Source organism: Gymnogyps californianus, chromosome Z (genome assembly GCF_018139145.2).
Source record: "Gymnogyps californianus isolate 813 chromosome Z, ASM1813914v2, whole genome shotgun sequence".
NCBI lineage: Eukaryota > Metazoa > Chordata > Aves > Accipitriformes > Cathartidae > Gymnogyps > Gymnogyps californianus.
Genome location: NC_059500.1, coordinates 54,417,215 through 54,432,979, shown reverse-complemented (window position 1 = coordinate 54,432,979; position 15,765 = coordinate 54,417,215). Strand labels below are relative to the sequence as shown.

At 43.5% G+C, this 15,765-nt stretch overlaps 1 protein-coding gene across 1 annotated transcript in view; it reads right to left on the bottom strand.

The window, feature by feature from the left end:
• Positions 1–7,565, bottom strand: part of GLIS3 (GLIS family zinc finger 3) — a 174,227-nt gene extending 166,662 nt beyond the window's left edge. The window contains exon 1 of the mRNA XM_050912959.1: positions 7,181–7,565. Coding sequence (XP_050768916.1) covers positions 7,181–7,565 — 385 coding nt within the window. The remainder of the gene's footprint in view (positions 1–7,180) is intronic.
• Positions 7,566–15,765: the final 8,200 nt, after the last annotated feature.

The window sequence follows — 15,765 nt, the reverse complement described above, 5'->3', positions numbered from 1 at the left end:
CGTGTGAGAACCCTGAAAGTAAATGAAAGATCATTTTTGCACTTTATGTACAGAATAGATGTCAGAAGAGCAGCTTCTCTTCTCATTGTTTTCCATGGGTGAGGGGTAGGAGAGAGTAGCTAAAACAAAGCAAGCAGTTGGTATGCTTCCTGTTCACCATCATCAAACAGGTCTGCAGCAGTAGGGACCAAATGAAGGAACACATTACCATGGTGAAGATCATGTTATAGCACTGCTAGAAAAGGCAATATAGTTCGAAGAACAGAATGGTAATATGCAAAAAATCCAAATCCATCTGCAGAATTCAGTATTTGCACAATCTATGCTTAACTGTGCACCAGGCTGCTTTTTGGCCCCCTGCTTCTCCACGTAAAGACACGAAGAACATGTTCTCTCTCTGTAGGTGCACATGCAGCCCTGAAATTAGTTTTGTGTTTGACATCAATAAATGGGACTTCAGGTGGAGATCTCAAAGCACTGTATAAATGCAAAAATAACTTATCCAAAATTTGCCAGTGGAAAGAATAGAGGCACAGCAAATTTAAGTGACTTACTCATATTCACACCAAAATACTCAAATCTTACTTCACGCAGAGGGAGAGGCGGCCTCAATGCAGTTTTCAAGAATCTTCAGGTACAAAACTTCCAGAACTTTCATATTCCAACTGGATTTTTATTCCAAATTTCCCCTATAAAAAGGTGGCTGAAACATGCATCTCTCTGTAGGAAAATAGATTTTGTTAGTGCCACCTCCTGGTGATAAAACAAAACTGAAAAATCATGCACTAAGCTGAAGATTCTCAAACGAAGTAAAGTGAAAATACAACAGTTTGGCCTGTTTTGGTTTGCTTGTTTATGATGGCTTGACCTGAGGCATGAAATTTTCCTCTCCACAAACTTGAAGGAGGATACAAAATTCATTAGCCATTTTTAGGATGACATAAGTGCAGATGCATAAGCATCCTTTAATCAGTGCCAACGGAGGAAAAAAAGGAAATGCTACATTCCTGGAAGAGTCACCCTCTCAGGAAGGTACATCTGCCTTGATTTTATCCTTTGGGAATTTTGCTGGGGAGGACATTCAAAGGCATACTGAGATCTCCACCAGAGGCTGCCCATGGGGTCATGAGCTTGGTGTAGCCTCCCATATCCATTGCCCATGCTTTCTTTGCAGCCTTCCAGCTGGAGATAACTCTTTGGATGCTATTGACAACAGCAAGCTGTCACCGTGGTGAAAACAGGTGTCATAAAGCTATTGAGAAATACACCCCATTACCTTCAACTGGTTTGCCCCAGTCTGAAAGAATAATGTTTGGTCTAAGAAAATTATAAAACATGAGCTTTACTTAAATCTACCCCTTCGCTATACTGTGTTTTGGATAGCTGCAATTCATTTTAAAGCTCACTCTCCAGGCCCACAAAGCAGAGGATAAAGGTATAAGGCTGGGTCTGAGAGAAGTTAAATTACACTCTTAACACAGAATGGGTAAGTATTGGCAATATGCCTAATACTCTTGAGGGATTTTACAGTTCCTGTGTAAAGTAGATCCTTTTTAGCATTAAGCCTAACACTCTTCAGGGAATTTTTGTAAGTTGCCTGGGGCCTTTCTAACACATAGTCCAACATGCATTTTGGTATCACCAGCTATTTTTATTTTCTTAAACATTTTGTTCTTAAACAAAATTCTGAATGCTTAAGATAAAGACTCTAAAAGTACAAAGTCAAAGTCAATGTAGATCACTGCCTTCCGTCATTTGTGTTCAACAGTTGCCTGAACGTCATTTATGTTCAGGAGTTGAACTATGCCTGAAACATGACAGATAGGAAAAAAAATTAACCTGAAATAAGCACTCCAAAGGAATGTCTTGCAACAGGAATCTGTGCATCACCAGAAATGAAGTAAACCTCTTGTACATTCTATGAGAGGCATATCAAGGACCACAGTGAACCTTCTCAAACCTGACCAGGATTGCTGGTCATCCAGCCCCTAAAACTAATGGCAGAATTAAACTCAGGGAGTCTCATGTTCTCAGCTGTGCCCTTTTGGAAAGTCCTAGACCAGACAGAAGAATCCACTGAGACCCATCCCTACTGTCTTCAGAATGCATTTCCCCAACAACTGCCAGAGCTGCAAGTAATGATTTCCTTGCCTTGATGGATCCTGTGTTGTTTTTCAAGCGTATCAAGGCCACTGAAGCATATGCAAAGCTCAAAAATGTGTCATGCTGGATAAAACTAAGATCATTATCACTTAATCACTTTGCTGTACCTAAACATTGTCAATAACCAGGCTTTAAAACTGCTGACAATTGATTATAGAAAACAACTGAAAAAGAAAATAAGTCTTGAGTCAAGCTTTCTGCATAAGGAACTGCACAGAATACTGATGAACATCTTTTTTCAGACTGCGCCAACTGACACATAAAAACAACAGTACTAGAGAGCAAAATAAGTATGTTAAAGAGATTTCAAGTGTGGCTCAAGCTGCTTACTGATTAACACTTCTGCACATAACACTCCTCACAGACCTGTGTGGTTATTGTTCAAAAGTGAAACAAGGCTCGCTTGGCAACTGGAGACAAATGATCCTCCCTGACCAAGTTCACAGTTCTCACACAGCTTAGCAGCATTGGAGCTGCTTCTTCTTCCAGAGCCTCTGGGGGGAAAAAAAAAAAAATCCCAATCCCAAGATTTAATGCCTGTCAACTATTTCCAGGATAAGGAAGAGCCTTAATGATCTCCAACAGGAAACATGCTCATCTTACACGTGAACATCAGCTAACTGACTCATTTTACTAGAAAAAATTTACACTCATATTTGCAAGAAAATAGGAAATAAAATACACAATGATTTTTCATGTCAAGGAACAAACTTAACACTGCAGGAACCACAGAAATGGAAGATGACAGCTGTCATCAATGGCCCTGGAAAGGAGAACAAAAGGGGTCTATGCCTATCAGCACAAGTTTCTGCATTTCTTACTAACAAATGTCCAGATTTGCTTCTTCAAGTCCCATCTCAAGTATTATCAGGTCAATTCTTCACAACTATAACATAGTCTTAGTCACATACCCACATGTTGACTACACTGGTTTTAGTAGAGCAGTCAGGGTGGAAAAAAAGGCCAGACTGGTTTCCAAGGCTTGAACTGTCCACGTGTGCAGCGCCACCTGCTGCCAGAGAGAATGGGGGACGCAAGGAGATGGCTACAGCTCCCATGACTGAGAGCCATTCACAATTTCTAGAAAGTCTTGCCAGACATACCAGCTCAAACCACAATCACAACAAGGAAGACCAAAAGCCAAGCTGCCTCTCCCCTCCTCATGTCCATGTTGGACCTCTCCATCAGGTTATGAGCATGGTGGCTGGATGTGCAGCAGCTGCACCTCAGCATGGAATTTTGGTCACAATGGAAATTCTCCATCAGCCAAATGCAAGCTGCTTTAAGACTACAATATATTGTCTTACAGGACAGAAAAATCTACTCCTAAACTCTGAATGAACTGCCATAAGCATGTTAAGTATGATCATGGCAATTCAGACCAAGGATCCAACTCCCCCAGCAGGACCCTCTCCACAGTGGTGCCTGTGAATAATGCTGAGGGAAAAATACAAGGTGTCCTTCCGAACTACTCCCAGAGCCACCTTTCGCAGCTACCTACACCAGTACAGATATGTTTATCTTTAATAGCTCTTGATGGACTTCAAAAATATGTTTTCATTCACTGAGTACCAGAAACCAGTACAGGTGTTGAACATATTGGTCCTTTCAGAAAATATGTGCTGTTTTCAGGAAGATTTGGGATTTTTATTACGACATGAGAACGCTCAGGATATTCCTGAACATAGTCCAGCTCACACTCAGAAGTCCACTGTTGGCACAGAGGAGTGAATAAGACAAGCAATAAGAACAGCTACTAGGTTTTCTAGAAAACAAAATACTATTCAGATGTGTATAAAGTGCAGATATGCTGGTAATAAATCCTTGAATACATAACTTTTGGACATCACTACATTTAGATCACAGTTCTAATTTGAACTACTTGAAATTTACACACTTTTAAAAAAATTACCTTCTTAATAGAACACTTAGTAGAAAGCTGGATTTTTAAAATTGTATTATTTTTCATTACAAGATTTCTGTCAAAAGATCTGCATTGATGAGAGAAGTTGAAGACCAGTGCCAGCCAGGTTATGGTCTTCCTTTACTGTTCTCACCCTTTTCCCCTTTCTGCTCATGCCTGCCTGATGTCTCTCTAGCTCACTTTCACCTCAGCAGATACTGTCAGTAAAGATCTCTTTCTAGGCCTGAATAAATCTAAAAGGTGTGAAACTGATTATTCACAAAAAGTGGTCAAATACACATATCAAACAAAATGAGAGACTGTAGACTTCCAATGCCAAATACGTGTACTGTTATGCTTGCATTTTGCACCTAATTTCTATGTGAAAATATCTAATATGGGTCAAAGTGTACCCTCCTAAGGGAAGGGGGAAAAAAAAAAATCACTGTACTAGCACATTTTTCTGTCCTGAAAAAAATCTACCATTATACTTTTTTCTTTTTCATATGCACAACATAGTACTAGAAAGCATATTATACCATCAGTACCACACAGGAGGTAAAGTAACTGAAGTCAGAGATGTACACCAGTGCATGTTCAGACTTGCTTTTTTTCCTCCATACAGCAACACAGGACAATGTGCTTCAGGTTCTCATCATGCCCAAAAGCGTAACAGTTTCTCTTAATGTGACTTAGGTGGCATCCTTTCTAAAAATCATGTCCTTTCAAAGCTTTGTAACATTACACAAGATAAAGAGAGTCTTCATGCGAAGTAAAGACTCTCTGTGTGTTGTGGTTACTGTAGATTATTACTGTTCTCTTTTTGTGCGCTCAGCACCACCTCCTGTCAAAAAAAAAAAAACCTCTGTAAAAAACAAGGCACACAATTGGATTGCCCCCAAATATTCTGTTCTTTCCTCCATCCCAAACTGAAGCTCCTGGGTTTTTTTTTTTTAAACTGTTTTATCCATTATTGAAAGGATGCAGGGAAAGTATTCCAAAGCCACCAATAAGTCATTTTGTTGCGTATCTTGCTGCTTCTGCTATCCCATGTGTTTTAAAGTAAAAAACCAAAAAACAGCAAAAAACAACTTTGCATAGTGCAAACCTCTATAACTGATACTGAGACAACTGTAAAAGGAAAACTGTTGTCTTCTTGAGATGAAAGTTTAACTAAAATAAGTACCTACCAAAAGACATTTCCTTCCACACACCCGCCACTAGAAAAGGACAAAATACGAAAGAGCTGCACAAGCGTAAACTACATGAATAGTTTTATAAGGTTTACAGTCTCGTTTACATACATGCTATGCTTTATACAGCATAGCAAGGTTCAAAGTCTTAGAAAATTATCTGGACATGACCAAGTGAATGAGACTTAGCTCTTCCATAGTGGGTATGTTCCCAGCACACATGATCTTCAACTCGATAAGTGGTTCTGCTAATAACAAGAACTTTAAAACACGAGGAATTACTAATACCAATGCATAGAAACACAGAATCTGAAGTCTATTGTATCTGAAGTCCACAGTATCTTGTCTAACCAGCACTGTTTAGATATAAGCTTCCCTAATGCCAGCCCTTCACCTGAATTCTCTACTCCCTATCCCACAACAGACTACTTTATATATGTGAGAGCTAATCAGGCCAAGAAGGAAAGATGGAAATGACAGCCGCTAGGAACAGAACAGTCAGGCACAGCAGACCAAAATCCCCAAACCAATGACATTAAACTAGGTGACGGTCTCTTCACCCTGTGATGCTGCTCTGCAACACATACTGCAGGTGGATTAGCTGTTACACAGGGCTATTTTAGAGATCCCAGCATGGATTCCCTGGTTTTAGGCATGTAATTTTGAAGACAGCAGGAATCAAGCTCTACCTGTAGTGAAAGAGAGATAGAAAAGTTCCTCCAAAGCTCATCATGTGAGGAGTCCACCTCTCTTTGCTGTAGCAGAAGCTTAAAGCTATGTGCTGTGAATTACACCCACCACCACCACGAAAGCAAGCACCAGACGGGTGATCTCAGAGGTCACCCAATGAATATTTATATGCATTATCAGTGGTCTGACTCAGCAGAGTACTCAAGTATGCAGTTAACTTTCAACTTGTTCTGAAATGATACTGGTTTCAAGCTTGCAAGCCTTGCTGAAGAGGGATGGACTTCCTAAGTTTTCAAAGGGAAGTAGTGAAGAAAAACAGAAAACAGAGAGAAGCAACACACTTTGAATAAAATGGGAAATCTCTGTCTCCTTTTCTGCACTTTCACTCAGATATCAACCCAAGCTTTTCTTGGTATTTTAAACCATTTAATTCTTTTCTATGCATTAAGTTCTCATGTCTATGTACATTCAGTTTCGAAAGTACGATACCAAAACTCCTTCAAAAGAGTATCCCCATCTCCAGCATGACCAGAGTCAACAAGTACTGAAAACTTAAAAGTTCTATTTTGACTTCAAAGACCCAAGAGCAGACAGTCAAGTACTTTCTCATAGATAGGTAAATCTCTGATGCACGAGCACTTACTCACAGAGGACCAGCCTCTGAATTCTGTGAGGGCTATACATGATTATTTTCTACAGCATAAACAGTGGTTCCAAAAAATGAATTGCAAATCTATGGTCAAGACATGCTCCAAAGTGCTTTACAGCTTGTCCAGTCTAAGCACTCTAAAAAGCATGACTACATTACTGCTTTCATCAGTAAGCAGCTGTTAGTCACCAGTGGAAAGAGGTGTTCATGCATCCAAGGAGGAGTATTTCTGATAGCACTCACAAAATTCTGGTGCCACAGAACATAAAATGACTATCTGGATTTGTTGAGTCAAGAGGTTAGGTTAGCAAAGCAAAGTCAAACTACACTGTTTATAAAGAATCTTAGGACAACTCAGCGATTCTGAGCAACTGCTGTGTAATACAAAGCCCCTGGGAACAATCAAACAATGAACTACTTTTGTGGAAAATAGCAAAACATTTTGCTTCAGTATCTCTTCCTTTGTAGTAAAAGAGTGGTAAAGAAGAGACTGGATTCCATCTGCTAAAACCAATACTATCTGGGTATGTGATATTGGAGAAGAAATGCTATTACTAACAGCAATAGAAAAAGGAGTCTTACCTTCACCTGTGCATGGGGAGAAAGTATTTCCAAATTCTTGCTGTTTTGGCTTTAAAGACTGTGGGGCTGTCAGTCCTGGGGGCTGTGGGACTTGTAATAAAGGCTTCCCATTTGTAACCACTTGTTTCCTGGGACTTAGAGCAGGAAGGTGAATAGTACTGTCAATGAAGTTGCTCTGAGGAGCTACCCCTCCTCCAAGGGGCATCTTTAAGTGTAAGCTGGCAGACAAGTTTCCAATAGCTGGGCTTGGGGTGCTGCTATTTGAAGATGGGCAGGGCATTCCTGCATGAACTCTGATAGGTGGGATCTGCTGTCCACTGATCATCCTAGGTCCATGAGGAATACCTGTTGTCCGATGGCTCATACTGCATGACCTCCCATTCATTTTTAAGAAGTTAATGTTATCAAAGTGTGTTTTTACAGACCCACAGCTATGACTGATATCAATCCAAAGTCAGTAAGTAATCCATTGTGTATTAAGCCTGTTTAAAAAAATACATAAATAAAAACAATTGATATTGTAGTAAATAATACATGAAAGAGGACCACACATGACTGTTAACTTTGTGACATTACTGGTTACAAAAAACAAAGTATAAGCACTATATGGTCTGTCAGGGAGAAAGAACAAAGCCAACCAAGGACTTAGAGCTCTAACATGGAGAAAACCTGCCTCTTCAAAAGCTGAAGTTTGCAGTAAGGTCAGTTGCCTTCACATTAGCTAAACCAGCCATGAAATTAAGTGAATGCTGACCAAGTGCAAGAAGGCAGCCAGGAGTGAAAAGACTCTCTGATAGGGAGTTGTCATTAGGATGAACGCAGCTATCACCCCTTTTTCTGCCATCTCCTCAGTCTATTAATTAAAATGGTGCTGAAAAGCACACACAATAGGCCAGCACTAAGCAGATATAGACAAAACAGGAAAGAGATACGAGTTCACATTCTAAAGGATGTGCATACAACAAAATGAAGAGGGAACAGCAAAACCATAGAAATGCCTCTATGGTCCTTCAAACTCTGTGGCACTTCACAAGAGAAAAGTATTGCAAGAAAGCACAGCACAGAAGTATTCATAAACATAACTGCAATCACTTCCAAAGTGGATGCTTATTGTAAGCCTACAGATACGCCATAATTTAAATGTAATCACACAGTAGCAAATTTTCAAGGACATCTTCCAAATTATACCAATAATTTTTGAACTCTGACTTTTCATCACTTATGTTTTCCTATTATTTAAATCTTAGAAGACAAGACTGGTAAGGGGTTTGAAAGATCACCTCAGCCACAACCTACCCCAAGGCAGAATCAACTAGATCTAAACATTTCCTGACTTAAAAAAGATTTGTAGGCAAAAGCTGCACTTGTCAGTGTAAATCACTGGGCTAAGATATCACACAGATGGGGAAATTTCAGCCCTAACTCAGCTGAACAGCACATGCCCAACTTTCATCACTAGGTTCATATGCTTAACATTAAGCACATGTTTAAGTAGTTTGTTCAATCATAGACTCAGTGCCTAATTAACTTGTTCAGACAAACAAAGTTGACAGAAATAAAACTGAAGTACAGCTTCAATTATGGTTTTCATTCATGTATACATTAAGGTTTTAATTAAGTATTATGATCTTGCCGCAGCAAAACACTGAACTGTAACTTTTATCTTCAGCACATGAGATTTTCAACACTGAAGCCAATAAGATTATAACCAGTATATTAATGATTGAATTTCATGTAAAACCTTCATGCTTAACCCTTCACTTACTATGATTCTGCAATGTCTCAGTTTTCTCTGTCTGTGAACTGTCAAAAAAAACCCCAAAACCCCAAAACATCCCTGGTTATTTCACAAAACTGCATTCATAGCAGACTTCCAGATTAGAGTAAAAGCCATCTAAGTGTCTGTATAGACATATATGCATAGACACTCACACACACTCTCCAGTTAAAACTCACTAATAATGAAAGGCCTAAGCACATTATATTCAAAGGCAAGGGCAAAATCCCTAATGACATTAGGGATGCCCTAACCACACTTAAATGGTCATAAAAGATTTATTCTACATACTACCTTTCACTGTTACATTTTTATATTATGGGAATAAAAACTGTAAAGCACACCAATTAAAAGCAATATTATTTCTTTTCATGCCTGGCTGAAGCATAAATCACACTCTGCAATTCAACCAAGGACAGGGAGAGCTGAATGTTCTTAAATTCTCAGTTTGTTTTAAAAGCAGAATGTACCTTGCCCTAACACAGGTGACTAGATCCTTAGAAAAGGACATACAAACAAAGGCAGTTGTTTTGCTGGCAAGGCTATACAACATGTCACTATAAATTGGCTACAAATAAAAAGCATTCTTGCCTGTAATTCTTGTCTGCAATTTTAACTACATTAGAAAAGTACTAATATAATCAAGAAAAGATTGTGCATGACAAATGCATTAGCTTTACTGAACAAAAGCATCTTTAGTTTAATCAACAGAAGAGTATTTCTACATAGCTCACAGAGACCTACCAGCCCTGTAAAATCCAGGTGAATATACAACTTGTACTGTTAGTAGCTTGGTCTCCTTTGCTATTCTTCTCCGGTAATAATGTATCTTACAATGAGTAACAGTGTTCTGTGCTATCTTTGTCTCAATTTTATCATTGGCTACTGCTGGTTTTTTTACACTTGCAGAAAGGCCTCTGAGCCCATAATTTCTTTCCTCATGCTAGTAAGCTGTATTTTGAACCACATGACCTGAAAGTACAAACAAAACAACCTTTTTTATGAAAGCAGAAACCAATTCAGTAATTTACCTACATTTTCTTCCTTTAATCTCCTTCCTGATTCTATTGTGAAAATGTATAACATTACACTAACATGCAAATCAGCGCTTCCTTTCTTTAAAATGTTAAAGCACCTTGGAGAGCGTAACTTTTCCCATTTTTTTTTAAATTATTATTTTGTGGTATTTTCAATATTATTTAATTGTTTATGAGTGGCTTTTCATTAATTAGATTTGTTTAGTGTCAACTTCCATCATGATGTCAGGACCTTCTCATATCAAAGTCAGAGTGGCCAAACTGATTCAAACCAAAACAACAGATTACCTAGAGGTGCATTAAAGCATATATAACTAACTAAATGCCAATTGGACGTGAATTATATTCTAAAAGTCTAACTGACTTTTGCATCAGATCCATAAATAGCTCCCGATTATAGCTACCTGTAGTAGTAAAAAGACATGATAAATTTCTAGCTGAAGTGATCTTGGACATTGTAGGAATTAGCACCAAATACAACAGCTTATTTAGAAATAAGCTTAGAAATCCTGAACAGGGTTGAAGCTTAATGTACTAAGTTAAAACACACACAAAAAAAACACTGAAAAGAATACTACCCTCAGACTGAATGCCTGTGCTGACAAATTCTTTTTTTCTACTAAAGGAACGCATGCACTTGCCACCTTTTAATGAAATACTTCTGACCATCAGTGAGATATTGTAGTGACCTTTTCATGCTCCCACAGATATTAAGGAAATACAATTATGTCCACCGCTTCTAAAGACTTTTTTTTTAAGCTGACATTACTCAAAGCTCTATGACTCTGCATCTATCAATAACAGCATGACAACATAATTACTCAAAATCCATAACAATGATTCATAAATTCACTTTCAGAAAGCCATGTAGTAAAATTTAAATTCAAGCTGAAGCCCTGGAAAATCCGAACACTAATCCTTCAGAAAGCAAAACAAAAGAATAATTCACAAATCTGTGCCTGCAGCACAGTATGCCATATAGTCTACTTTTACAGTGCAGTTTTGAAAAGTAATCAGAGTTGGCTTACTGCTTCACCCACTGAACTAAGAGGTAAGATACATTTCAACTTCGATACAAGCTGAATTACTCCACTGCAGAGATCAGTTTAAGGAATTGTAATAAATCCAGCTCCAAAGACACTTTCACAAAAGTAGTTATCAGACACTGGCACTTCACGCATAGGGTAGCAAGCACTATCCCAAACCAAAGGAGAAGACTGAAAGACAATGAACTGAACAGTCCCTCCTTTCTACTCTTCCACTGGAGACACCTCACCTCTACAACAGCTGCCATACACCGCAGAAAGCAAACATGAACTGTAATTCCTCCCTTGGGACTGTGCGCTGCAAGACTGTGAGTGCCCTCCCTCATCCCCACCACGACCAGGGACAGCCAAGCCTCTCTCCACGTTCCCCTCCAGATCTCCTTGGCACAAGTCCAGGAAAACATTTACTTCCTACCAGGTCTGAGCTACCCCAAGGCCACCCAAAGGGGCTACCTCCCCTTTAAGCTCTGTTCTCCCCTGCCAGCCCTTCCCTCCTTGCGTGGCCATGGTATTTGGAGCATCACCTGTCAGTGGCACCACAGTGAAATACTCAGAAGTCACTGCCTCCCCCTGGCATCACACCCCTGATGAGTCAGTCTGGGTGGACTCGAGGACTGGGATGGAGAGGGGGAAAGGACAGCCACCAAAAGCTATAGGGATGCCTCACCTCAGCCTCACTGACCACGCAGTGTCTACAGAAAACGGGCCTTGGAAGCTCCTGAGGTTTTTGTGTCTCACAACTGCTTGTGACAAGGACACACCCTAACATAGGTGTAAGCCACCAACTTAACAACGCATTTTCTAAAAAGCACACACACACACATTGGAAGTGCTGGTATTACAGCTTTTGTACAGTTATCTGGCTATAGCTCACAGACCAAAGCATGGTAATAAATTCTTGGAAAGGAAAACCACACAGAGATTTAACTAGGAAAAAAAAAAAAAATAGCTGAGAGCTTGAAATTAGGCTTGGAACAATATGTGCATTAAGAATCACAGCTGCAATAAAGGAAGACAATGTGGCTTCAAAACTGAAACTACAAAATAAGCTTTCCACTAAATTTATAGAGAATCTCTTCCCCACCCTCCATGCCAGCCAGCATCTCAGAAGTCATGCACTACTGAGAATAACAAATACCTCATATTAGCATCCACTGTTTTGGTCATTTGTATCCATTTCTTGACAATGGTACTCTTGGACTACCACAGGGGGCTTCATTCCAAACTGCAGTACTCTGATAATACCACATTTTTCTTAGGCCCAGGTGGTCAGCCAAGGAAAACTAGAAAAGGGTCACACAATTTGAGAGTTTCTAGTTCTCAAATATCAGCAGAGTGCCTTCTTGATACAACATCAACGAGCAAGGCAAATGAAAGCTAAAGGAGATCCTCTACAGCACTGTGAAACAACCAGCCCCCAAACACGATTGAGTTTCTCAGAGCTAGTGTAATGAAATGTACTAATTACTTATTACTTGCATCAGTATAATTCCTAGGAAGATTAGTCACAGAAAGGAATGCCTTTGTGCAAGGGACTGTACAAACACAGAGCAGAGCACAAGCACGGATACTGCTGCAACTGCCATCAAAAGGGCAGCCGTTATCAGTGGACAGGATAATGTATATCCTAGTGTAGTTGGGATCAAGCATTTTTACCATCCTGCCAGAAAAACCTTCTCAGGTTTTTATTATGGTAATTAAGATCTCCTAAGCTTTTTCTCTATTAGGACCATGTCAGAGCTGTGCTACTGCAAGTGGTCGCTGTAACAGAACAGCACGAGCTTTCCAGGAGCGTTATTCTCATTATGGCTAGCTACTAACTTCAGACAAGCTGTTTGAAAAACCCAATACAAATCTGGCAGCACTGAGTACCAGAGTCAGAGGCATGCTTTCTGACATGCTGTCAATAGCTGCAGCATCCTTACCTGGTAACCAAAGGCTCCTGCAAACCCTGACTTGTGCACCTTTTACTCACACTGTTGCCCTGCTAGGTTTGCCTGTAATGACTTTGGACTTTCCAGGAGCGCAGCCACAATTGCTAATGTTGCGGCATCAGCAACGGTGAGAGCTTCACTGCAAGAAGCACATGGGACACCACCAACAGTGTCCCCATGCGAGCCAGCGGCAATGCAGAGGCAGAGGCACAGGGCCATGGGCACCTGACCTGCCCGGGTGCCCTCACTGTGACCACCGCTTGTGGGGCCCAGGAGATACCTACTGCCACCATTATCACACCCATGGCTCATGCCACAGACCTCACAGCTAAAGCATGAGCAGCTTCAACCAGGGCCAAAAGCTAAGTGGGGTCTCAGAAGAGGAGGACACAGCTGAAAGCCATGAACTTCAAGTCTATTAAGTTTAAGAGACTGGAGTTACTAGCAACACACAGGGCCGTGGATGAGGCAGAGCTGTCACCTCACTAGGCACGACACGTCTGGTTTTTTTGCCCGCGGGGACACCGCCTAGCTGACGGCAAGCCCCGGGCGAGACACTACTTGGCATCGGGGCCATGGGCCTCCGCGGGGCAGCCCCGCGGGCCGCGCATCGCTCTGGCCGGCACCCCGGCTTCCCGCCCGCGCTGCCCCCCGCGCTGCTGACACCGCCCGCGCTGCCCCGCCGCGCTGCCCCGCCGCGCTCCCGCCGCCGGAGGGGCGGCCGGCGGGCAGGCTCTCCGCTCCGCAGCCTCCTCCTGCGGGTACCTATCTCCGCTTATTCATCAGCGGGATGACAAATCTCCCGGGCGGGTGTCTGTCCCGTCCTCCCAGACAGCGCTGCGTCCTCATCTCCGCGGCAGGCTTGTCGGCGAGGTGAGTAACTGCGAAGTAACTTCACCGCAAGCGGGTTTGTTTTGCTTTTTCCTCTCCTCCCCCCTCCCCGCTCTGACACGGAGCCGCCGACTCACCCTCTCCCCGCCCGGGCCGGCGGCGGGGGGCACGGGGCAGCTCACGGGAGCGGAGCAGCGGAGGGGCCGAGCCACCCCACCCCACACACAGGGGCAGCCGGGACGGGGCGCGGAGCCGCCACAGACGGCCGGCGGCACTCACCTCCCGCCTCCCCCGCCGCCGCGTCCGGGCCGGCGCTGCACCGCCGGCAGCGTGCAGCTCCGCGCAGAGCCGCGCCGGGCCGGCCCGTGCCCCGCGGCTGTCATGTGCCCGCTGGCCCCGCCGTTAACCCTTGCCGCGGCCGGCCGGGGCGGCGGGCTGGCCGCCGCCGCTGCGCTGGGCTCCCCGCTGCAGCGGGGCCGCCTCTCCCCGCGGAGCGGCGCTTCCTCCGCCACGCGGGGGGAGCGGGGAGGTCCTGCCGCCAGTGTGCCCCATCGGGCTGCCTTGCTCCGTGGGGCTGGGGGGGCTTGCGTGGGGGGACGGCTCTACAGAGGCTGGGCGGACTGGGGGTTGCGCAGGCGGTGGAGGGGGGCTTGCTGGGGTGGCTCTCTAGGGGCTGGAAGATGCCTGGGGGGAAGCTGGGGGGGCTGCGTAGGGGATGGGGGGACTGGCGGATGCTCAGAGGCTGGAGGTTGTTGCGTGGGGGACCCTATAGGGGCAGCGGGGGCGGGGGGAGCTGCGGGGCTGCACAGGGGCTGGAGAGGGGATGTTTAGGAGTTCTCTAGGGGCTGCAGGCTAGCTGGAGGGGAGCCTGGGGGCTGCATGCGGGCTTTATAGGGACTGCACGGGGGATTGTACGGAGGCTGTAGTGGGCTGTAAGGGGGCCTGCATGGGACCCGTCTGTGGGGTGTACTGGAAACTGTATGACAGGGCAGAGGAGCAGGCAAACAAGGGAGACAGTACCTTAGGGGTGGGAGAGAGGATGAAGGGGCTTGATGCCTGGTGGCACTTTCCTGTGCACATCATAGAAATGTGGTGTGAAGGCAGGAGCTCTTCTCTGTTATAAGGTGGGGATCCTGCTTGTGAACACCAGAAGACTAGATATGGGATAAAGAAAAGTTGGAAGGAAGATACTCAGGCAGATGTGCTGCTTCCATCCGCTCACCCAGAAAGGCCCTGGGATATTTAGCCCCCAGGCTGATGATCAGCCTCTTGCAGAAACAGTTGCAGCCCAGAGGTATGTGCCACGGAGAGTACCCATTGTTCAGGAGGAGTCTCCTACACAGGGAGGCCATGGCCCAGTAATTGAAACATGTTGGTTCAGTTTGGGTCAGCTTTATTCCCCTCTGCTGTAACTGGGGAATTAGTGTAAATGAGGTGAAGATAAGCAGCTGAAAAGCCAGGCTCAGAGAGCAGCAAATTGCCCTATTACTCTAATGGGCATGAATGTGCAGACCTCATGGCAGGGCACCCTGTCAGCAGAGAAGTCTCCAAGCAGGGGAGCCCACCTGCATGCATGGGCACTGGAAGAGTGCAGCACGCTCAGGCCCTTCATGCAAAGCAAGATCAGCCCAGCACTTAGCAAAGTTGTTAATCCCAGTTCTCCAAGAATGAAAGTGGCACCATGGCTGTCCTGATTGCTTCTTCCAAGGAGAAGGGGAGCCTGTATCCCTGCTGCACTGCAAGAGCCATTAGGTGGAGCGTCGAGGAGGGGGGACACTCATGGTGTGCCCAGATCACTGGGCTCCTCAAGGCCAGCCTTGATCTCCTTAACTGAATAAGCTCTTCTGAGCTAAAGCTCCTTTGCCATTCACTCATATTACATCAGATTAATGCGACTGTGAATTTGATAAGAAGACAACATTGTATGTTCTTTACATACCCAGAAAACATAGTGGAGATG